This window comes from Xiphophorus maculatus, chromosome 22, assembly GCF_002775205.1.
Source record: "Xiphophorus maculatus strain JP 163 A chromosome 22, X_maculatus-5.0-male, whole genome shotgun sequence".
Lineage (NCBI taxonomy): Eukaryota > Metazoa > Chordata > Actinopteri > Cyprinodontiformes > Poeciliidae > Xiphophorus > Xiphophorus maculatus.
In genome coordinates, this window is record NC_036464.1 from 1,547,790 (window position 1) to 1,569,061 (window position 21,272).

General features: G+C 38.3%; 1 protein-coding gene across 5 annotated transcripts in view; it reads right to left on the minus strand.

The window, feature by feature from the left end:
- Positions 1–21,272, minus strand: part of cdh23 (cadherin related 23) — a 188,493-nt gene that overhangs the window by 142,380 nt on the left and 24,841 nt on the right. For all 5 annotated transcript variants that reach the window (XM_023327715.1, XM_023327714.1, XM_023327716.1 and 2 more), the window contains exons 4-6: positions 3,453–3,595; positions 3,180–3,227; positions 2,846–2,938 (exon numbers count right to left, since the gene is read on the minus strand). In XM_023327715.1, coding sequence (XP_023183483.1) covers positions 2,846–2,938; positions 3,180–3,227; positions 3,453–3,595 — 284 coding nt within the window. The remainder of the gene's footprint in view (positions 1–2,845; positions 2,939–3,179; positions 3,228–3,452; positions 3,596–21,272) is intronic.

Here is a 21,272-nt window from a genome sequence, read left to right on the forward strand (position 1 = left end):
CAGATCCTCATGTCTGAATTTAAATACTGGTGTCACACCTTGAGACGTTCACAGGTCATCTGTTCAAGTCAGTTCTCAAGTCTCACAAGAGTAAAGTTAATATTTTCTCACCAAATGCATATAGTCTACTGTATGCATCACCTTTAAAAACAATCTGCACAGATACTTCTACTTATTATTTATTGATAAATATATTTTGAATTCAAAGAGAACTAGCAGAAATTGGTTACTGTTGAATAGCAATATGAACAGAACAGAATGTACTTTAATTTTAAAGAACTATTAATATATTTAATTTATGTAACTTTAAGTGGAGTACACACGCCACTTAAATTGCATTAAATAGTGTTAAGACTCTTCTGCTCACTTTGAGTTCTAATATTTATGGAAAAACAAAGAGCAAATAATCTCATAAAAAAGATAAGTAACCTGTAACCTGGTGAATGAGGAAGAATGATGCGTTTGTGACCAAGTGTAATAAAAGTTGCCTTAACTTTAAAGAAGCAGACGTGTTTTGTAATGATGCTCACTTAGCACAGAGGTAAATCATCTTTACATCATTTTCAAATTACCTGGAGTCTTTTATTACAGAGTGAAGTTTAAGAAGCATCTGTGTGGCCATTCTTATGATACTACAGCAAACATTAAAAAGTTATGGACCACACAGTCGGGAAACATTCACCTCTGCCAAACTTGTAATCTGTCACTTAAATAGTAAATAGTGTTTAATGGCAGCACTAAATAAAAACAGAATAACTTGGAAACTGTTTCTCAGACAGAAATATTCTGGAGAAATGTCCTTTTCTCTACTGATGCTAATAGACTGCACAAGCACTGACATATATACTTATCCAGTGTTTGGCCATAACTTCAGCTGTATAAATGTTTACAAGACTGATGATTACATAATTTGTCACAGAAAGATCATTTTATTCCTATATTCATGCGCTGCCTAATGTCAACTACAGGCTTTTCAAAGCGGATAAAGCATGACGGACTTCAGACTGCAGTTTTTAAAAGGTGCAGCTGTCAAATGTGACTTTTTGAGTGGAGAATGTTGTTAGAGTTGTTAAAGAGCTGCCATCCAGCTCTAAAATGTAACAGTAATGTAATTTAGGAAATGTTTCTGCCCTGAACATTCATGAAGCATTCATGAGCCGAGGCAAAGTTTCACCATGTGTCTCCATGACAGATTAGAAGTCACCCAGAGAAGCTCAAGAGAAAAAGACTTTAGTGTTTTATCGAACCAACACTTAGTTCTGTTTGAACAGTTAGTATCATCAACTGTAGAGGAGTCACTCTGTGTATTTTATAAATTATGAATATTCTGTCTATCAAAACTAACAGACCAACATCACCAAATACTACAATATATCCTGGAAGATATGAGATGAAAGGATGAAAAAAATGATTTCTGTAATTCAGTGAACTTTTCTGTTGCTCCTGCACAAAAAGTGGTGCATGTCTAGTTTTAATTCAGAGTTTGATGAGCGGAGCTCCTGAACTAGCATAATGACTGCAGGTGAATCAAACGCTCTGATTTAACATCATCAGGTCCCAAAAAACGACGAGCTGGCCTGAGAAAATCAGTTGAGCTGTGGGTGATCTAAACAGCCTCATCTAAATGCTCCTTATTTCTCCCATTTATTTGTCTGACTTTATGGATCAGGGAGAGGAAAAGAAAGTGGCTTTGAAGATTTGGTGAGAACTCAGAGAGAGGTATATGCTCAGTGTAAGCACAACAAAACGTGGGTGTGTTTTGTGTGTAGATTCAAGCCCCTGTTTGAAGTCCTTCACTTCACTCTGGCAATTACTTCATATCAAGGATTAGATGGAGGAGAAAGCAGGGAGTAGACACAAAGATGGAGAAACAGAGAGGAGGAGGGAGGTGGCAGGAGGAAAGAGGACAGAGAAGTTGGAGGAAGCGCTACTGTAGTGCAGATTAAGGTTTCCGCTGCCGGGAGGCTTTTCCCTTTATTTAAAGGAGGCTATTCTGACTGTCTAAACATGAGCTGGAGGACAACATCTGCAGCAGAAACTGCTCCTCAGTTTCACCAGGAGGTTTTGAAATCATTACGTTACTTTGTGTTAAATTCGCACTTTAAAGCTCCTCAGTGAAAAAATGTGTCTTCATTCTTTACTCTTTGGTGCAGAAACTGATTGGAAGTCAATCTATTAACTGATGTTCATGTTTGTTTGTGTAAGGTGGAGATTAGAATGAACTATTTAGACTGCCAACATGGAAAAGACGCAATCAAAACTGTCAGATGGAGATATTATATTATAACAGGAAAATAACTCCTTGAGTTATTTTTATGTGATAAGTTTCTGTTTATGTCTTAGTGAAAACAGAAAGGGATGGAAATCCTTTGATTGACGTGTTTTGCTTTTACATTTTGAACATAAGTTTGTGGTGCATCCACAAGAAAAAGACATAAAACTTTAGATATTTCACAAATGTGAAATTAACATCAGAAACCTTTACAAAAACCATATATTGTAGAAGAAATACTTCAAGAGGCTGCATGAACTGAGTAGAACATTATTGTGAGGAAATGCAAAAGTATTGAATGGGAAAGCAGTAATTTTACATGGAAACGCAAAAGAACAAAATGTCCCCTGTGTTCCTGACATGGCTCCATACAATGTGACAAATATGGAAAACAATGAACACTTTTACCAGACAACAAACATCAGCATGAACAGATATGGGACATTTTACATTAATCTGTCTTATTTAAAATATTAAATTTTCTGCAAGAAAACTTTGGTTAACTACAGATAAGAGAAATGAAACATGGGCTCAAATTTTTGTTTATTTCTCCATATGCAATTAATTTCTTACCTCAGGGATATGAACCGTGTACGGCTGCCCATGGAAGTTTGGTGCATTATCATTCACGTCTCCAATCTGGATGTTTACTGTATCTTTCACCACCTGAGGGAGGAGATCATATATGCATCAGGCACAAAACGGCTGGACTCAGATTAACAGCAAAAAATGGTGCAGAGGGAATTATAAATGATCAAGGGGAGCGTGGGCTGAAAGTTAGTTGATTTTTGCACATAAATTTTGTTAAGTGAGACAGATGAGAGAGAAATGGAGGCGACTTGTGGTCAGGCTATATTCACGATCTCAGCATGTGACATGAAAATCACAGATCAGACCTGCCTCGTACCTCCTGAAGGTCGCTCACGTAGAACTCGACCTGCATCTCTGACTTGGTCTGGTGCAGAAAGAGAGACATCAGCATCACATTTCCATGGAGACGTGACATACATGAAGAGAGCAGAGCAGTCAAACAGAAAAGCATGTTTCAGAAAATAACTCTATATGCTGTGCTGCTCTCTGTTGTCACTGGAAAATTTACTCTCCATCTCATATCTTCTAAATGTTTCTCTGTATTCCCAGGCGCAGAATTCAGGATCTACTGTATGTTTGAATGTTTTACCTCACGGTCGAGCTGCTGTCGGAGCCAGACCACGCCCGTTTCCTTATTCACAGAAAAATACTTCATGGCTTCTTCTCCTGAAACACCGTATATGAGCGGCTCCCCCTCCGGATCCATTGCTTTAAGCTGGGCAACCGAAGACCCTGCAGGAGAGGGGCAAGGGTCAGAGGTCGTATAGGGTAGAAGAATGTTTCCGTTTGTCTTGTTGACATTTCCCATACATGCAATAAGGACAAAAGAAAACTGAAATAAAAAGCATTAAAAGAGAAAGTTCTAAGAAAGTCAATTTTTTGAATTGTTTTTCTCACTGAAAGTGGAAATCATGACTACGATAATAATAATAAAAAAAAACTTACAAAGTGCAGTAATTTCTTGATGAGTTACATATGATTTAATGTTTTTCAGACAGATAATAAGCCCAGAGTGGTGAACGAAGGTGTGAGAAATGAAAGTGAGTAAAACAATCAACTTGTGGTTCTTCTTTGGTTCTAGAAATCAATCAATCAATCAATCAATCAATCAATCAATCAATCAATCAATCAATCAATCAATCAATCAATCAATCAATCAATCGGCATCAAATGTTTTCCTTGGTCAACTTTTATTAACAATAGGTCAGTAGTTTCTTTTTCCTGTTCAGTCAAAGGCATCAAAACTGTTTTCAGTGCAAAACTAGTTTACAGGTGAGGGCTTGTGCGACCTTTGGCCCCTGGGTCTCAGGTAGAAGTGGTGTCCAGGTGTGTCCAGGTGAGCACACCTCCCGCTTGGTGTCATGCAAGCCGGGTAGCAGCTAACTGTTAGCCTGGGAATGTTAATTCCCAGTGGTATAACATTATTTTGTAAAATGGTTTTGTTAAAAAGAAACTGAAAGTTGCTCACATGTCCACAGGTAATAGTGATGAAAATATTTTTTTTCTAAAATGAAAACACTTTTGCTATGACCCTGTGTAGCATTAGCAGTCCTTTCTGACTCTGCAAGGTACAAAACTCTTACGTAGTCACACATCTCACTCTGCTGAGGATCTTTGCAGTGACAAAGATATTTCATATTTTACAGGAGAGTCCAGTTAATTTGTCAAAATTCAATGATTCCTTCTGAATTTTCTGCAAAGCAGGTGGGAGAAGCGTTTTGCCCAAAGACACGACAGAGAAAAACGGCTTAATGAAAATAAATATGAGAGCAAATCTCTGAGGAATGCTGACATTGGACAGTAAACATCTGCATTTTGATTCAGTCCTTCTTTGCCTGGTAGATCTTCTTAAATATGCAGATTGTAAATTCCTCATGTGAATGCTTGTATGTATGTTCATACCTACACTCGCCCCCACTCCTCTCTGAAGGTACTTAGTCAGACAAAAGAAGTGAAGCCAGACTAAATCAAACCTGTCAGTCGAGCACCAAACCTCTTAACACAGCAACCAATTAGGCTTCACAATCACCCTCCCCTCTCGTTTTATTAATACACTCCATTTTCCTATGAAAGGGTGGCAAAAAATGACTAATTAATATAACGATTTATGAACCCCTTTCATTGCAGTCTAATGAGATTTATGCAAATTCAGCAGCTTTCAGTATGAGTTATAATTTGGTTGAAGACGTTGCAAATTAAGCATTTTACTTCGTAGTCATCAATAATGTTTTTTTTTTCTCTCCTCCTTTTGGGTTTCTCAACTATAAAATAACTATCAGCTTCCTGTGAGTAGACATGCACTTAAGTGAAAGATTAAAAATGGTGACTCGAGGGAACAACAGTGATAAAACTGAGACGTTTCCAATCATCTGGACAGATTCTGATTCAATTACATACAATCTAATCCAATCTCGACTTGGCCAAATGCCAGTTGGCAAATAGATATCTCAGCAACCCAGGAAATGGACTTTTCCTTGGAATGCATGTGGCAATAGTGGAGAGAAACAACTCTCCATTAACCGGAACAAACCTCCAGCAGAACCAGGGTCAGAATGTTTCATCTGGCAGCTACAGAATGAGAAGACACACATCCTTTTCTCAAGATTTTCTTTTAAAACATAAACTTTAGAACTTTAGAAAACCCAACACTTTACTGAAATGTCTGAGTGTGAATTAACTCAATGGAGAAATCCAGGAAGAACAGAGCAGGTGTTCCACTTCAAAAGTGATTTTTCAAGAACACTGAATGTCTGCAAGCAAACTGCATCCAAAGATCAACAGTCTGACCAAGCAAAAAGTCAACATGCACCACAGCAGTTCACTAATGTTTACATTAGTTATTATTCATGCATTTAGGGGAAAGGCTGCCTTTACTTATGTATTTTTATGTAAATTACAACCAAACCAAACAGCAGTGAATATTTATAAGCCGGTTCTGTTTGTGACATGCAGATTGAAAACACTGTTCACTGAAAGATGCTGATTATTTTGATGCATATGAGATTATCACAATTTAATACACATTAATATAATTATATTACATTTATTAATGCGTCTGGTAGAGGAGGGACAAAGGTGTATAGCCAGAAGACAGCTGAAAATATTCACATCAAATATTGATTTATTGGGAATATTTTTTAGCACTTCTGCCCCGGCTGTGATTTTGGAGAGGAAATATTTGAGCCTGAAAACAGATTTGATCTGCCGGGCTACATGGACACGTTGACATATCTGTTTGGGGTTATAGTGCATGGGTAAACAGAAAAACAAACACAGATCATTGATCGCAAAATGTACAAAATTGTATTATTTAGTGAATTTTCTCTAGAATGAGTTTCTAGAAACCCATCTTGTCGTTCTTATCTCGTTCTGTGAGAAGTTTGAGTCAGAAAACAGATTTCTGTAAGGAAGAAGGAAACCGTGCTGATCTTGTAATTTCTCCCAAACAGTCAATCAGCTCTGACCAGCAGTGAAACATTTATGTGGAAAAGGCTCCAAAGATAAAACCAAACATGTAAAAAGAAGAGCTGCATGTTTTCATTTCAACAGGACAGGAAGTCCCTCACAGATATTGTCATCGTTAAAGTGTGTGTGTGCACAGCTGATATTCCTCTAATGCTTATCTGTAACACTGAGCCCTTTTCTCTGACAAACGATGGTATTTAGCAGGAAGTGATGCCGGTACTACTGTTATGAATGATACAGTGAACATTAATGGCCGCCCCTACCCCTCCACTCTGCAACACTTTCTCCGTGACAGGAGCAATGGACTGAAAGAACCATCGTTCAACTTCCCCCCTCTCTCCTATTGTCCTGCGAACCCACGGCTTCCTCTGCAGTCTCACACTTCCTCTATAGAGCCACGGCGAAGCAGCAAGCACATAAAGCATCTGGGGAAACTCAACTTCTTCTCATTGCAGCTTTTTGTGGACAGTTTATCCTTCCTTTGTTTCATTTACCCTTTACAGATCAAGGATGCTGTGTTGACTCAGGAGAGCTGCAAATACAAATGCATGCCTCACTTTTAAGATTTATTGCTATAAAACACTTTGGCAACCAGCAATATTTTGTATTTCTTTGTTGGTCTATCAGTTAAAAATGTCAGTAATGTTTATGGCTTTTTGTGCAAATCTGTCTAACTAATGTATGAATTAGTATCAAATATGTTTTTCATAATATTTCAATGTTGAAGAAATTTATCTAAAAGGTGTAAAAATGAGAACAACAAGAAACCAGTTCAGAGTCAAAGGGAATCTCCCAAAAGAAGAAAGAAAATATGAAATAAATGTGGTTAATACTAAAAACAACAGTAGCTTCATTACTATTAGTTCCTCTCAAAATGTTTGACGTTGAGAGAGAAATTATAATTCTTTTTTTCATAAGGATAAAAAAAGACTTAAAAAGTAAAACAGCTGAAGAACTGAAAAGTGCAGAGCAAAAGACAGAAAAAAGAGATGAAAGATTTGATAACATGCTGACAGCAACATGTGAAATTCGTACTTAGTGCTAGCTTACAGGAGAGACGGAGCAGGTAGTGGAGGGGAACTAAATCAGCCGCCAGAGGACATCGATCCCTGCTGGATCAATAGCAGTTGCACGCGTTAGACGGGGACTAGCCTTTGCCCTGCCCTGGGGCCGCAGGCTTCTCAAACAAAAGCGGCTGTGGGCCAAACTCCCATTTATTATGTTGGTGACATCTCCAGACCTCTCGTTCATCTGAGTTCTGATTCACTGGGACAGGCGCTGTCAGCTCTGCAATTTCAGCCATGCTCTGAATTATGGCGATGAATTTTATGGGGCACAAAAGGCTTAATGGGTATATGGGCAGTGTTCAGCTGTCTACCACAGCAGGGACAAACAGAAGAAAAGATGAAGCCACCTCAGATCAGTGTTAAGTCTCACTGAGAGCACAGGACCAGCTGGAGAGCACGGTGATCTGTACTCGGTCTGTATAAATTCTTGATGGATGGTCTCTCACTCAGGGCTAGTCAGACTTGGGGCTGAAGTCATGCAATCACCAGGCTGATGAGTCAGTGTGGTGCCACTCAAGTTACTGCACTATCTGCTGACAAAAGAGAGCCTTCAAACACATCAACAAGGCCTATATGGAGCAACACTGCCTCACATCAATCACTCTTCAAAAATTCACATAAGCAAACGCACTCTTCAGCTAAGTTGCAGGATGAGCTCGTTTGGTACGCTGCATTTTCACCATGGAGTGGAGGATTTGTCAACATACAGATTAATGGGAAGAAATTAGCATGTGATGCTTCAAAGGATCTGTCATGGAGGACCTTCTGACTAGAACTAGACTAGAATTGGGTTCTTTCTGGAAAATTTGATAATCAATGAGAAAACAATCATACAAAGATGATAACATCCAGACAGCAACAAGCATAAGATATTATATCTTTATTAGTTTTAAATTTTCAGGCTTTTGTTTAGAAAAAAACATCAATATCATATTTTTTGATATTCAATATAGCATCAAATTATTCTAATGATATACATGATTAAAATGTTAATTCTGGACTCCTTCCACGGCTTATATGAGAATAAAATACTCTTTTTAACATTTTTTAATGTGTAAAAATCACTGTTATCTGAGATATGAGAGCATACTGTCTGGCATTTAGAAAGCAGCCAATCCCAAAGCTTCATTAATATTTTCTTTGGTGCTGATTGGCTGAACCCCGAAGAGTGGAGATACGGTAGGCAGTAAATTAGCTTCTGGGGTATTAAAGTGGTTTCCAATGTCTGAATTAATGCATATTAAGGTATATTTGGTACTTAAACGATTAAAACTGGCAGTTGTAAGTGTTTCAGGTATTTGCAGTCTTTAGGTATTCACAGGTTAAACTCCCTGACCCTCGTGAATATTGGGGATGCACTTCACACTTTCATAAATCAAAAACAAAACACATTAAAACACATAATAACCATATAACTATCCAATATTAAAACCACAAAATGTTATCTTTTGTAAAATTTTCCTTTGCTATCTGTCTAAATAACTTCACTTTTCAACCATTGTGTCATGAACTTGAGGGTTAGGCATATTCCTCATAATACAGACTTTTTGTTGCCTTTAGACGATACAGTCAAGACAAGAAAATGTTTTGGTGTGAGCTTTACATAAATGTTCTTCACTGAGCAAAAATATAACCTGGATATTAGTATTGATCAAGCAGAGTTCACCTCTGAGCTGAAATTTTCATCATTCACACCAACGTTTGACCCGTAAGTCAACCCAGCTCCTATGAAGAACTTTACCAGTAATTGAGGAGTCAGATCTCATCAGGGGATTTAAGTCATTCTTTCAGGCTCATCCTTTTAAGACCTTCTTTGGGGGCATGTGCATTATCTCCTGCTTTCCCCACCAGTATAACGCACAATAAATTAATCTTTCTTCTATTCCTTTAGAAATAAGATGGAAATGAGCTGAAATCAACTCATCACTACTTTCTCGGCCTGAGGTGCTGTGAGCGCTCTTATTGTCTAAAGATTTAAGTTGCCTTTGGGAAACCACTTAGACGTGGAAATAAACTAAGAAGATCTATCTGGAATGATAATGGCCCAGTGGCTGGAAAGCGTTTGAACATCCATTTCCATACAAAGAGAGCTGTACATGTTTGCATTTAGGGTGAATCTCTTACAGCTGAAAGATGAATATTAGCAGATAATACTCAGATATTGTAGGGTTATGAAGCAATAAATAAATAAAAGTAGCAGGTTGATTATGTTTGTATGTTTATATTACATGCTACCAACGAACAAAATAGTGCAATAACATGTCTTACATGATATGAATAAGTGTCTGTTCCTTCACAGATTTCTTCTATTTTTTTCTCACTTAAAATGTCTCAGATCAAACAAAGTTAAGTAAGTTAAGTTTTCTGATGTCTGTCCCCCATGTCGAGTTAAGAAATCACTTAGAACCAGTAGAGAAGACGGAGAAGGCCAAAAAATTTCAAAACGTAAGCCCACAGATTTATATCCCATGACTTATCCAAGAGGCCAGAAAAAACCCAGAAGAGCATCTAAAACACAGCAGGCCCCACTTGGCTCAGTTAAGGTTAATACTCATCATTCAAGTCTAAAAACAACACTGGGACAGATCGCTCATCGACTGCATGACATCTGGATAATCCTCAAGATTTTAGGGGAAATATTTTGTGGAGTGAAAAGAAAAAAGTGAAATGTTCTTCCAGCCCATCATGTCTGGAGAAATAACACAGCATTGTAAAAAAAAAAAAAAAAGAACATTACAGTCAAATCTGTAGTATGATGGTCTGAGGCTGCTTTTCTGCATCAATATGTAGAAACTTATGGCAACAGAAATTCTTCTGGCTACTGGAAAATCCTCTGCAAAACTCAGGTTATGATTTAAGCTCCAGCACAATGAAGTTAAATAGGTTGATATTGATATGGACAACCCAGCAAGTCTACCTTTGATTGGCTGAAAAAAAAGAGCCAAATTGAGGATTTAGAGTGGCCTAGCAAAAGTCTGGACTTAAAACCAGTTGAGGTTCTGTGGTACTGCCTGAAAACAGTCGGTTAAGCTCCAAATCCATCCACGACGGCACAAGCAGTTAATAGGTTTAAGGGATTTATAGCTTTTAAATGAAATCATTATTTCAGTTGCTTTTTGTGTTGTCAAGAATTAATACTTCTAGATATGAACTAAAAAAACCTAAACTGCTAAATTTAAAACAAGTAATTGCAGTCCAACAAGGCAATTACAAAATCACATTTGCTTCTAATCTTTCATTCATTAATTGTTTTTAAATTCATGTTCTTCCTATGGTCGGGTGTGTGTAGGTGTGTAAACATCCCTGTATTTGCGACATCAATAACTGCGATGGCAGAGAGAGAAAGAGAGACAAATAGTGGCTTAGGTGTGGCTTTTAGTGACTCCTGTGTTTCAATAATGCACACAGTGAGAGTCCTTGGGAGGCCGTGTATTAATCCAATAGATTTATGACTAAATCTGTCATGGACGGGTGGAGAACACTCTCTGCTATTCCTTTAGCCCTTCTAGAGTGAAATACACACCTTCGAAAACACACAGTCAAGCTCTTCTGTTATGTTGTAGGACTGTCCACTCGACATGGAGCACACATGTGACTGTAAACAACACTGATATGTAGAGAACATCACATTTTTCATCACCATTTTTACCATCTCCAGGTTTTCACTGCAGGTCTACACCAGTAAGTCACTTATGATATGTGGAAAGATATGCTTTTCACCACAATGACTTACACAGAACGGAAACATTACATAGATGTGTAAATGTAGACAAATATCCTAATGAAACATATTTTTATTAAACTAGTGGAACTAGACATTTAGTCTTCTACTGATCCTGTTTCCAGCGACTCTGTTCCTATCAGTGTAAAAACTTGACTGTTGTGTGTGTGTGCATGGCCGTTTGTCCTGTGTGTCTCTGTATTGTCCTGTGGTGGACTGGTGGCCTGTCCAGGCTGGAGATGTCACCAACGCTCCTGCATTCCTACAAGGATAAGCCTGAACAGACTATGGATGGATGAAAGCGCTGATGCAGTCTGTAGCACAGTGAGTGGAAAAACTAATTACACCCTCTCTGTTCTTGTCTGGTTTCAAAGTAAAATGTTTAGGATATGCACGGACAGTACTTTTGTCAGTTTTCTGCTCTGTAGCATACAGGTGTGTGTGTGTGACCATCAGGCAAAGGCAGTACACACCAGCAAAGACCTTAGAGAAGCCATTGTTGCTACCTATCAATCTGGGAGAGGTCATAATGTGATTCTGAAGTCTGTCATTTCAGAGGAAGAAAGATTATTCACAAGCAAAAGACATTTGAAGCACCTGCTGCAGAGTGGAAGCCCCAGCCGATTCATCCCAAGGTCAGATCATGCAGGGAAGTCAATAAAAAACCCCACAAGCATAGCAAAATATGGCCTCCATATCAATGACTAGACATTTAAACACTGTAGTGTCACAGTAGGGTCCTTGGTACATATTTTATTATTTATGTTGGGATGTCGAAAAATTTTTACCACAACTCTACTGATCCAGAATCAAACCAACTCAAATATGCAGCAAAGACCCAATATCAGCATAGCTTCCTATCAAACTCTGCTTTCCAGATGCTTCACTTACCCCAGGATGCTGGAGGCTTGAATCAAAAACAAATGTATTTGTAAAATCTGTTTTTTAACATACGGACATGGCAAGTCAAGAAATAGTAACATCTGTTTAAAATTGATTAAACAGGATTACTAGAAAATTAAAAATGTGTAAAGTATGGTTTATTTAAAACAGTTGCGAGAAGAAAGTTTCTTCTTTGTAAAGAGAAGCTGGAAGATCCTGGGAACAAACCACAACATTTCTTAAACTACGTCCTTATGACGCATGAGACCAAAGAGCAGATGTTTAATCATAATAAACAGAACCATGTTTGATAAAAATCAAACATAGCATAGCAACAACACAAACCATTCATAAATTGACCATACATAAATTAAAGTACTGTGGGAACAAAGTTGAGGCCGACTGTCTGGCAACAGATGCCTGAATTATCCCATGATGTCAAACAGAAGCAAATCTAGAATAAGAAAACAGCAAAGCCACAAGTTAATGGGTTGCAAAGAAAAAATCTAGTTTTGACCTCAGCATGACTGAAATGCCTTAAGTTGCATTTAAGTTTGCAAACCTCAATAAACTGAAAAAAATGTGCCAAGATTTTCCACAATAAGTTGAGAGACAGAATAGGACAACCTCAGGCGTTGAGGGCTTTTAAAGCAACTTTTTCAGTTTTACTCATGTCTGGTTGTCATAAAAACATTTCTTGAGAAATATATTAGTAAAAACAAAAAAAAGTGAAAGCAAAACAAAAGACTTCTCATCACTTCAACAACTTTCAATGTTGACACTACTTTGAAGATGTGAATCATTTATCGCCTCGCTCTAATAAGGCTGATTCAGCAAAGTGTGGAATGAACTGATGAGAGCGAGGCGTGGGAGCCAACATACAGCCCAGGATTGGTTTTTAAGACATCCAAGTGGTGATATGATGAAAACACTGAGTGACAAGGCTGTGACTAACCAATCACATTGTGAAAGATGAAGGACAGTGAAGGACATTAGCAGACAGTTGTCCCCCGCATTGGTGAGAAGAAGCAGACCTGTCACTGCAGATTCTCACGCAGCTCAGTTCTGCCTGCAAACACACAGGAAAGCTTTTTGCTCTCGCCTCATTCCACGACATCCCATCACCGTCTCAAACTTCCCCACCTCTCTCTCTCTCCCTCTTGCATTTTGTCATGTTTTTGTGACGGTTTGTCTTGGTTGTGGAGGCCAGACAGAGGGACGCAGGCTGCTCTGAAGCAAGCGGACAGCTCGCTGAGTTCTTCGGAGGTTTCTGGAGTGACGGCAGAGCCACTCCGGCCTGTCGCCATCACAACGGCACCGCAAACACACACATCCGCTCACAATTGTACCATTGCTGCCGGCTTTCACAAATATCTGTCAACAATGACACTTTCTGACGCCTGCCCAAATCTTTTCTGCTCCTTCCGTCTTCACATGTTGCTCCTTTCATCTGGTTCAGCTGCTCACTTTAGTTTTTAATTTGGTTTCCATTTTGCCGTTAGCGGCTCTGTTTTCGGTCCGAACCCCTCTTACACACACCCGCCCTCTGCTGACCTCACCAGGCCTGACAATTATCTGAGAATCAGCTAAATCACAGGCGGGTAATGGAACATGCCACCATTATTGTGAAGCTACACACACACACAGATAGAATCACATTAAAACAAAAGCCTCTCCCTCTTGACCTTCATCCCCTTTCTCTCTGTTTACATGCTTATCAATTGGCCCCTGTGTTACTGAATTATGAGTCTGCTCCAGTTTCTGCCAGCCTGCAAATGTAGATGTGGACGCTGCAGAGTGGCAGGACCAAGGGTCAAGAGTCAGGATTTGGAAACTTTGAGGCTAGCAGCTACTTCTGTTTCTCATGCTGGGTTGGTTGAGTATTAGTTTAGAAACATGAAAGGTAAAGAACAAAACAGTTTACATTTTGTAAAATCCGATTTGTAAGAAAAGCAGCGTTGGGGAGAATCAACATAGAAACGGTCAGCAATAGGGCAGAAAGAAAAGTTTGTTTCTGCAGTATCAAAACTGGTTACCATCTGCAGTCGTGAAAAAAGGTCTAATTGCAGGCATGTTGGAGAAGTCCTTTAATCACCATGGCAACTATTCAACTGTGCAAAACGCTTGGTGGGACCAAGCACCGCCTTATAGGTGCAGCTCCTCCTCACAGCTAGAGTTTTCAAACTTCCAAGCTTCCACCTCACAGAGCAGTCGTCACCCAGGACGCCCCCACTCAGCTCCTTCAGACTAGCCAGCAGCAAATAGCAAACATCTGGTGGAACTGAGTGTCTGCTGAGTTTATTATAAGAGCTACTTCTTGGTGAAACTCTGGTAAAAATGTTGTTAAAAGTTAATAGAGGACAAGTGTGATGATCTCCTGACAACTGAGTTTCAGAATTTTTTCAAGACATATTTGATAAATTTTTACAACAACTGAAGGTAACATACTGTAGTTAACCAATTATGCTATAAAATGGCTGAAAAATACACAAAACTGCACCTTTGCCACATAGCATGGGGCTATTCAACATTACCATAGTTCTGTTTATTTAAACATGCTTTTAAATGCATTTTTAAGTGTAGTTCTTATTGATATATTTACTCTACCACTACTCCTGTTCACTGAACACAAAATTTACAACAGAAAACTCCTTCATGGCACAACAAAGAGAATTTGTGTTGTGTGTTTTCATCCCCTCTCCCTGGAGTCACACAGGTTAACCTTTCACTCACATAAAAACCAACACATCTCCACTGCGCCACACTAGATTGTTGCTCTCCATCATAATGGTGTTTTTCTTGCTGATCCGTATGGTACAACAGTTGTAAAGTAATACTGTTGTCCAGACAGCGCACCAGCATGTCTGATCCTGCATGATTGGGTCCATCTCAGCTCATTGCAGCTGAATAACTGCACAAACAGGCCAAGGCCAGCTGGACTTTATATAGGCAGGGGTAGTTGTGCATCTCCATCTTTCCACAGAATCTCTTTCTCACTTATGTCCATCTGCTGCAAAGTATCTCTTACATCCATCTCCCCCTTTTGCCCAGCCTTTATTCCAATCTTTCCATGTGCATGACTTTTGCATCTACATTTTGTGACGGCTCACTGTTCCTCCCTTCTCTGTTCGTCCATTTTTCTTCCCCTCCTTATCATTTCAACACCTTTAGTTTTCTTATTATTCTCCCTTTAAAATTCAATTTTAATTCACACCGTTTAACAAAAAAACTGTAAAAAAAAAAGGTAAAAAAGTACAGAAGGACCATTAGAGATTACACTGTAGTTGGATTTCAAAGAGGAACAGAAAAGCTCATCTGAAAATCCTTCAAAGCTGATAAGCAAGACCTGCAGTGCAGACAAGAGGGATTCTTACCTACAGAACTGATTTTAGATCATTAAAGGGACAAAACCTGCAGGATACTCTCAATTACACACTTTTTATTAAATCACAGATTAAGACAGCAAATTAGTATTGTGTGACTCCTTCACAAAGTCATAAGATTTGAATTTTCTACTGTGTCTTAGGGTTGAACAGAGACAATACAGTGGTTAAGAGCAGATTTGAATTTTCAAGAGGTTACTAGAGATAGCATGCAAAAATATTGACAAACCACCTTGCCACTTTGATTTAACTAAGCAAATGTATTTGAGTCTAATCACTGCAGGATTGATTATCTTTCAGCTGACAAGTTATTTAACACCAACTGATGCAATGAGTAGCTTCTCATTTCTTAAACAACCATGTGGAAAGTCAAATCCTGTGTTCATGGAAACCATGTTGGTCTGTTTCAGAAGGGTCAGATCATCTAAAGAGATGCAGAAACTAAAATTGGAAAAAGAACTGTCCAACGCATTACAGCATGCATCGAACAGAAGAAACTTAGTCAAAAAGAAATCTTGGATGACGATATGATTGGCGATCACCTAAATGTTTGGTGAAACCAAATAAAAGAAGAACAGCAGAGCTCAGAGTTTTGTTTAATAGTGAAACTAAAAGCATTTCTATTCTCCCAACATCCATAAATCTTGGTAAGAATGAATGTGACACAAAATGGACATAAATCTTGTCACATTGCAGAAGTTTATTGAAACAATCCCACAGTGAAAATGTACCATAAGCAAAGATAATGGTGGTCAAGTGAAATAATATAATGTGATATTTTTGCCAGGCAGTGTGTTGAGTTTGGTTCATATCATCCCACCCTTAAAACTATGGTTCCTTTTTGAACTGTTACCTTGATTTTCAATCTTACTAAAAGATTCTTCAAACTCTGGTGTCTCCTGGTTTTTACTAAGAGCTCTCATACAATCATCTTCACAAACTAAAAAGTGGATGATAAGGTTTGAGCTTTCAGATTAGAGGTCTGAATTATGTTTGGGTAAGGGTTTATGTTACCTCTTCAGTTGTAATGGTAAAGGTCAGGGCAATGAGCCAGAGGGGACATTCTGCCACTGGAATGTCCCCCCAAAGATATTAAAGCAACTGTGTGTTTCTGCACTGCGTCTGTGACTGAGACAAAGAGAAGTTGAGTGTGTTAAAGCTGATGGTGTGTGCATAAATCTCTTGTGTGTCCCTAATTTTTACTAAAGCGCAGACTGAATTTGATGTGCAGTGGCAGCGATCTGAGCGTTTTGTCAAACCCATAACACACCACACTTGTTTTATGGATAATAAATTAACTCATTATCTGTGGCGCTCATTAGCTTCAGGTTCTAATTAGGCAAAATTAATATTGTTTCCTGAAAAAGACATTGACACTGGCAAATTGGCAATTGACCTCTCCGGTCAATCTGGGAAAAAGGACACAGCGTTGAGGTGAATCATAAAAACAGAGATGAGACGTGAAATGGCAGCTGCTGCAGCTGATCAGTTTTGGAGACGTCTGTCTCTGATCTGCTTTCTATTTCTTTCTGCTCTCTTTCTCAATAAGAGCAAAAATGTTTACACAAAAAGTGAAGCTGCCTTCTTAATGAGCTTTTATGTTATTTGTTTTGTGCTGATCTGGATTTAATAGCTCTAAATTTTGTGTGTTTAATCTTTTCTAGATCATTAAGTCTTATAATGTAAAATGTTGCATTTCCTATTTTTTTATTTTATTTCTGTCAGTCTTGATTAGAAATCCACCCATCAGGATTTTTTTTGTTGTTGATACCATTTGCAGCTTTTCTTTGAGTTCTGATCTGCCAGATTCCAACTTTTGACAGAAGAGCTGAATTTGAATTGAAGATGAAACAAATTCATCGCAGGTTTCCTCCGTTTGGGTGTTGGACACATATCCTAATTGAACTGAGGACAAATCCAGGCCTTCGGGGCGATTGTTCTGCTCCTTTTAGATGTGTCTTTATTTCAACACACCTGAGTCAGATAATCAGGTCATTAGCAGGACTCTGGAGAACTTGACTGCATACTAAAGATGTGATTCTGTCATTTGCTTCAGAAGTGTTGGACCAGTCTTAACCATTTAATTGTTACTCTGGCTGTATGTTTAGGCTCATTGTGCTGCATGAAAGCATCCACCCACCTTTGTTTTCTGCAACCTCCAATACGTACTAATATAAACTTGCTAACTAGCTAGCAAAATGTTTTTGCATTTATCATGGCTAAGTAACAATGTATCACCAACTGGCTGGATAAAGTTCATTTTCACTACTTACTCACTTCTGTTGCCAACTTACACAAGACTGGGTGCATTTTGAACGTCTAAATCATTTTAAAGTTCATTTTAGGCCTGAAAGTCCAAATCGAATTATCAGGACATGTACACATTTTGTTCTGAAAGAAATACAAGTAAAGTGAGCAAGAAAAAGAAAAAAATTGTGCATAAATTATTATACTCGTGGCATCCATAGACTACATACATTTAAAATACATTTTTACAAATTCTGTACCAAACCAACAAAAAGAATTTATTAAAAGAAGAAATAATAAAAAGGCTTTCAGGTTGAGATCAGCCTGTAAATGAGCTGACAGGAAGCGATCAACCCTCTTGTCGGTTCTCCCTCTCTGGAACTGAATCTCTGGCCTTTATGAGAACAAATGTCAGCGTTCAAGACAAGGACAAGGACAAGATAACCTTTACATACACATCACCAGCACCGATGTTACTCTGCAAGCAACTAATGCAATTTTATTCTGCAAGTAACTAGAAACAGAGACTGAAGGTTGAGCGTTTTATGAAGCAGATCATATTAGAGCAAAGTGAAGAAAAGTTGGACTAAATAAACAGCCACAAGATGAACTGAGATGTTTCTGAACTTTGAGCTGCTGGTAAGCAACAGTTCTTTTTTTCTTTTTTACATAAACAACTCATTGATACCAGATGATACACTGCTTGAAGTTTTCAAAATATCAGTTTTTCTGAAGGGAACGACATATAATCATGTCAAATCTGAACCTTAAAGGCAGTCTGGGATTAAAACACATTACTGTGACAGTTTTAGGTTAAAGGTGGGAGTGATTTTAGTTCAGTGAAACAGGAAAAAATTACTTATTTCAGACCATGACTCAAGATTATTTTTGGATTTAAGACCAGAATGACTAAACCAAAAACCTCCCCCTTGTCTGTTACAGCCATGGAGAGGCTGGATTGCCAACAGGTGCTTTGGATAATTGACCTGTTGCATGACCCAAGTCTATCTTTAGCTCAGAGTAAAGAATATTGGCTGGACATTTTCCTCGTAGCTCTCTCAAGTTTCCATCAGTTTTTACAAGTAACCCCCGATATAATGATTTACACACCATCTAAAAAACATCAGCTTTTGTTTCATCCGTGCACAGAATATCTTCCCAAAAGTCTTGATGATTATGCTTTATGTCAAACATGAAACAGATTTTTGTGATTTGTTTGGTTAGCATTTGTTCTGAACTTGGAATCTGAACTGAGAATTTTATTAGATTTTTATTCCATTGTGTTAGGTTTATTTTAATTCCTAACCTGCAAAGAATCAACCAGAGACACAATTTACTTTTCTGCAGAAGAGGAGAGTAGACCCGAGACACGGAACACCGCTGACAAACACTGTCTGGAATCAACTCTGCCCAATCTTTCTCTGCATTTGGCTTTATTAGAAAATACAAGGAAGGAGGTTGGGCTTTTTCACATAGTCACACAAAGAATTTGACCAATGACCTTTTTCTACAGGGTGTTCTGGAACCTTCTGTGGACATGCCCTTACAAGGGCATGAGACTGACTGCAACCAATCAGCCCCACAGAAAGCTGATACCACAGGAATGTGTAAACGTCTCTAGCCTCCAGGCAAACATCCTAAAAATGGTTAATAGTATTTCACAGAAGAAAAGGAGTCAAGTAAACTACACACAAAATAATAATATGAAAACATAACCTTTCAAATAATCTCACAAGTAAATGAACTTAGATAATTATTCTAACACATTGAGTTTTAACCTCAGCAAATAAAAAGATCATATATTTCTAACTGACAGAAACTGGAAAAGTTTTGTCTCATTTAATATCCGGTAAAAAAAAAAAGTTATGTGCTTTTTTATAAAGTGAGAGTACATATCTGATTTTAACAGCATGTGAAGTTACTGAAATAGATAAACTTTTCACTGATATGTTTTTATAATACATCTCAGTGAGGTAAAATAAGTTGCTTTATGTCCCAAACTTAAATTTCATTGGTTTCAGACTCATGAAAAGACAGTAGAGCCACTCAGAAATGTACCCATGTGTTTTCTATGTCCTTTATTCCAAATACTAAAACAGTTACAAAAACTCAAGTTGAAAAATCTGGAGTTTTATTTTAACATTTTATATTTTGACAGTCCCTCCGTTTTCAAAGCCACAAAGAGAAGAAGAAACAAACACAAACAAACATACAGAAATGCCCCCACACACATTCACGTTTAAATTCCCCTTCTCATTTCCGCTGCCTCTCTGCATTCGAGCAAAGAGAGGTGGTCGCTGATGTGAAACATCAATTTCCAGGTTAGCTGCTCTATGTGGCTCAGGCAGGTATCAGCCGTGACCCACCTGGGCCCGATAAGCAGCTGCACGAAGCTGATCTGCCACCAGCAGCGCGCGCTGGAGAACCCAGTAATGCAGGCATGTGTAGACAAACACGCATGCACACTCACATGCATAAGTAAGCAAACTGTCCAAATTGGGAGACTAAAATAATGTGATAGAAGAAGTGGAAAAGTTAAGCTGCAGCACTTTATTAATATGGAACACAAGTGGAAATTGTAACCAACTGACTGAATGTTGGCTCATTTATGAAGTGGTGGGTAAATTTGATCAACCCACAAGCTGAAGTGATGAGTTTGCAGTCTAAGTGGGAAAGTTTTGACTTTTGCAACTAAGCCAACAAAAACAAGAGTTATCAACTCATCACAAAAACAGAGGGAAGCTGGTGAAGATTTGATGATTCTTCAGCAAAGCTCAACAAGTCACCTGCTGCAGGATTTAAAACCCTTTTGTCTGTGGGGGAAAAAAACACAAGCATTCTCTCCTTCCAAAGCTTCACACGAGTGTTTGTGTTGGTTGTATTTACCCAGAAGGCCTTTTGGGTCTGCTTGATGTTCAGCTATGCATTCGTACTGCGCCAAAGTTCACTTCAACCAAACCGGGACCAAGACTTTAAGAGGACCAGAGTTCACTTTTTTGGTCCACATCACTGTGTGATTCTGCATCCACATCTCCTCAAACCAATCAGATTCTCCAGAGAAAAGGAACTAATGTGGACCAGGCAGAGCTGGTGTGAATGCACACTAACATCTGAATATGTTATATCACAAATTGACCAAAGCTCCTGTTTTTATCACATTGAAAATGAAGTTGATTTGATCAGAACCTGGCTGCTACTTTCCCTCTAAACAAGCAGAACTCCATTTTTCTACACTGTTTCTCCCTTCTGGCTTTATTGTAATTTATGAAATAATGACACATGGGATGCACTGTGTGTTTCTCTACACCCAAGGTTAGATTTATACATTAAAACTTTGATAAGGACCAGATACATTTATAATGTCCTCTGTCCTTGTGTTTTAAGTCTAACTCAAAGTGTTATCTGGTCAGATAATCTAACCACTGCCAGCTAGTAATGGTCATCCAGTTTCTACAGCTAAATTTAAGTGACTTTTGATATCACACACAGTTATTCACATTCCCACTTTTATCTCAGCCTGCTATTCTGAGAGAAAACAGAAATTGGGCTATATTCAATTAAATCGACTCATTTAGATCCAACAGACCTAACAAAAAACAAACAGTAAAAAAATTATTCAGTTCTTTCATTTTAGTCAGATAAAA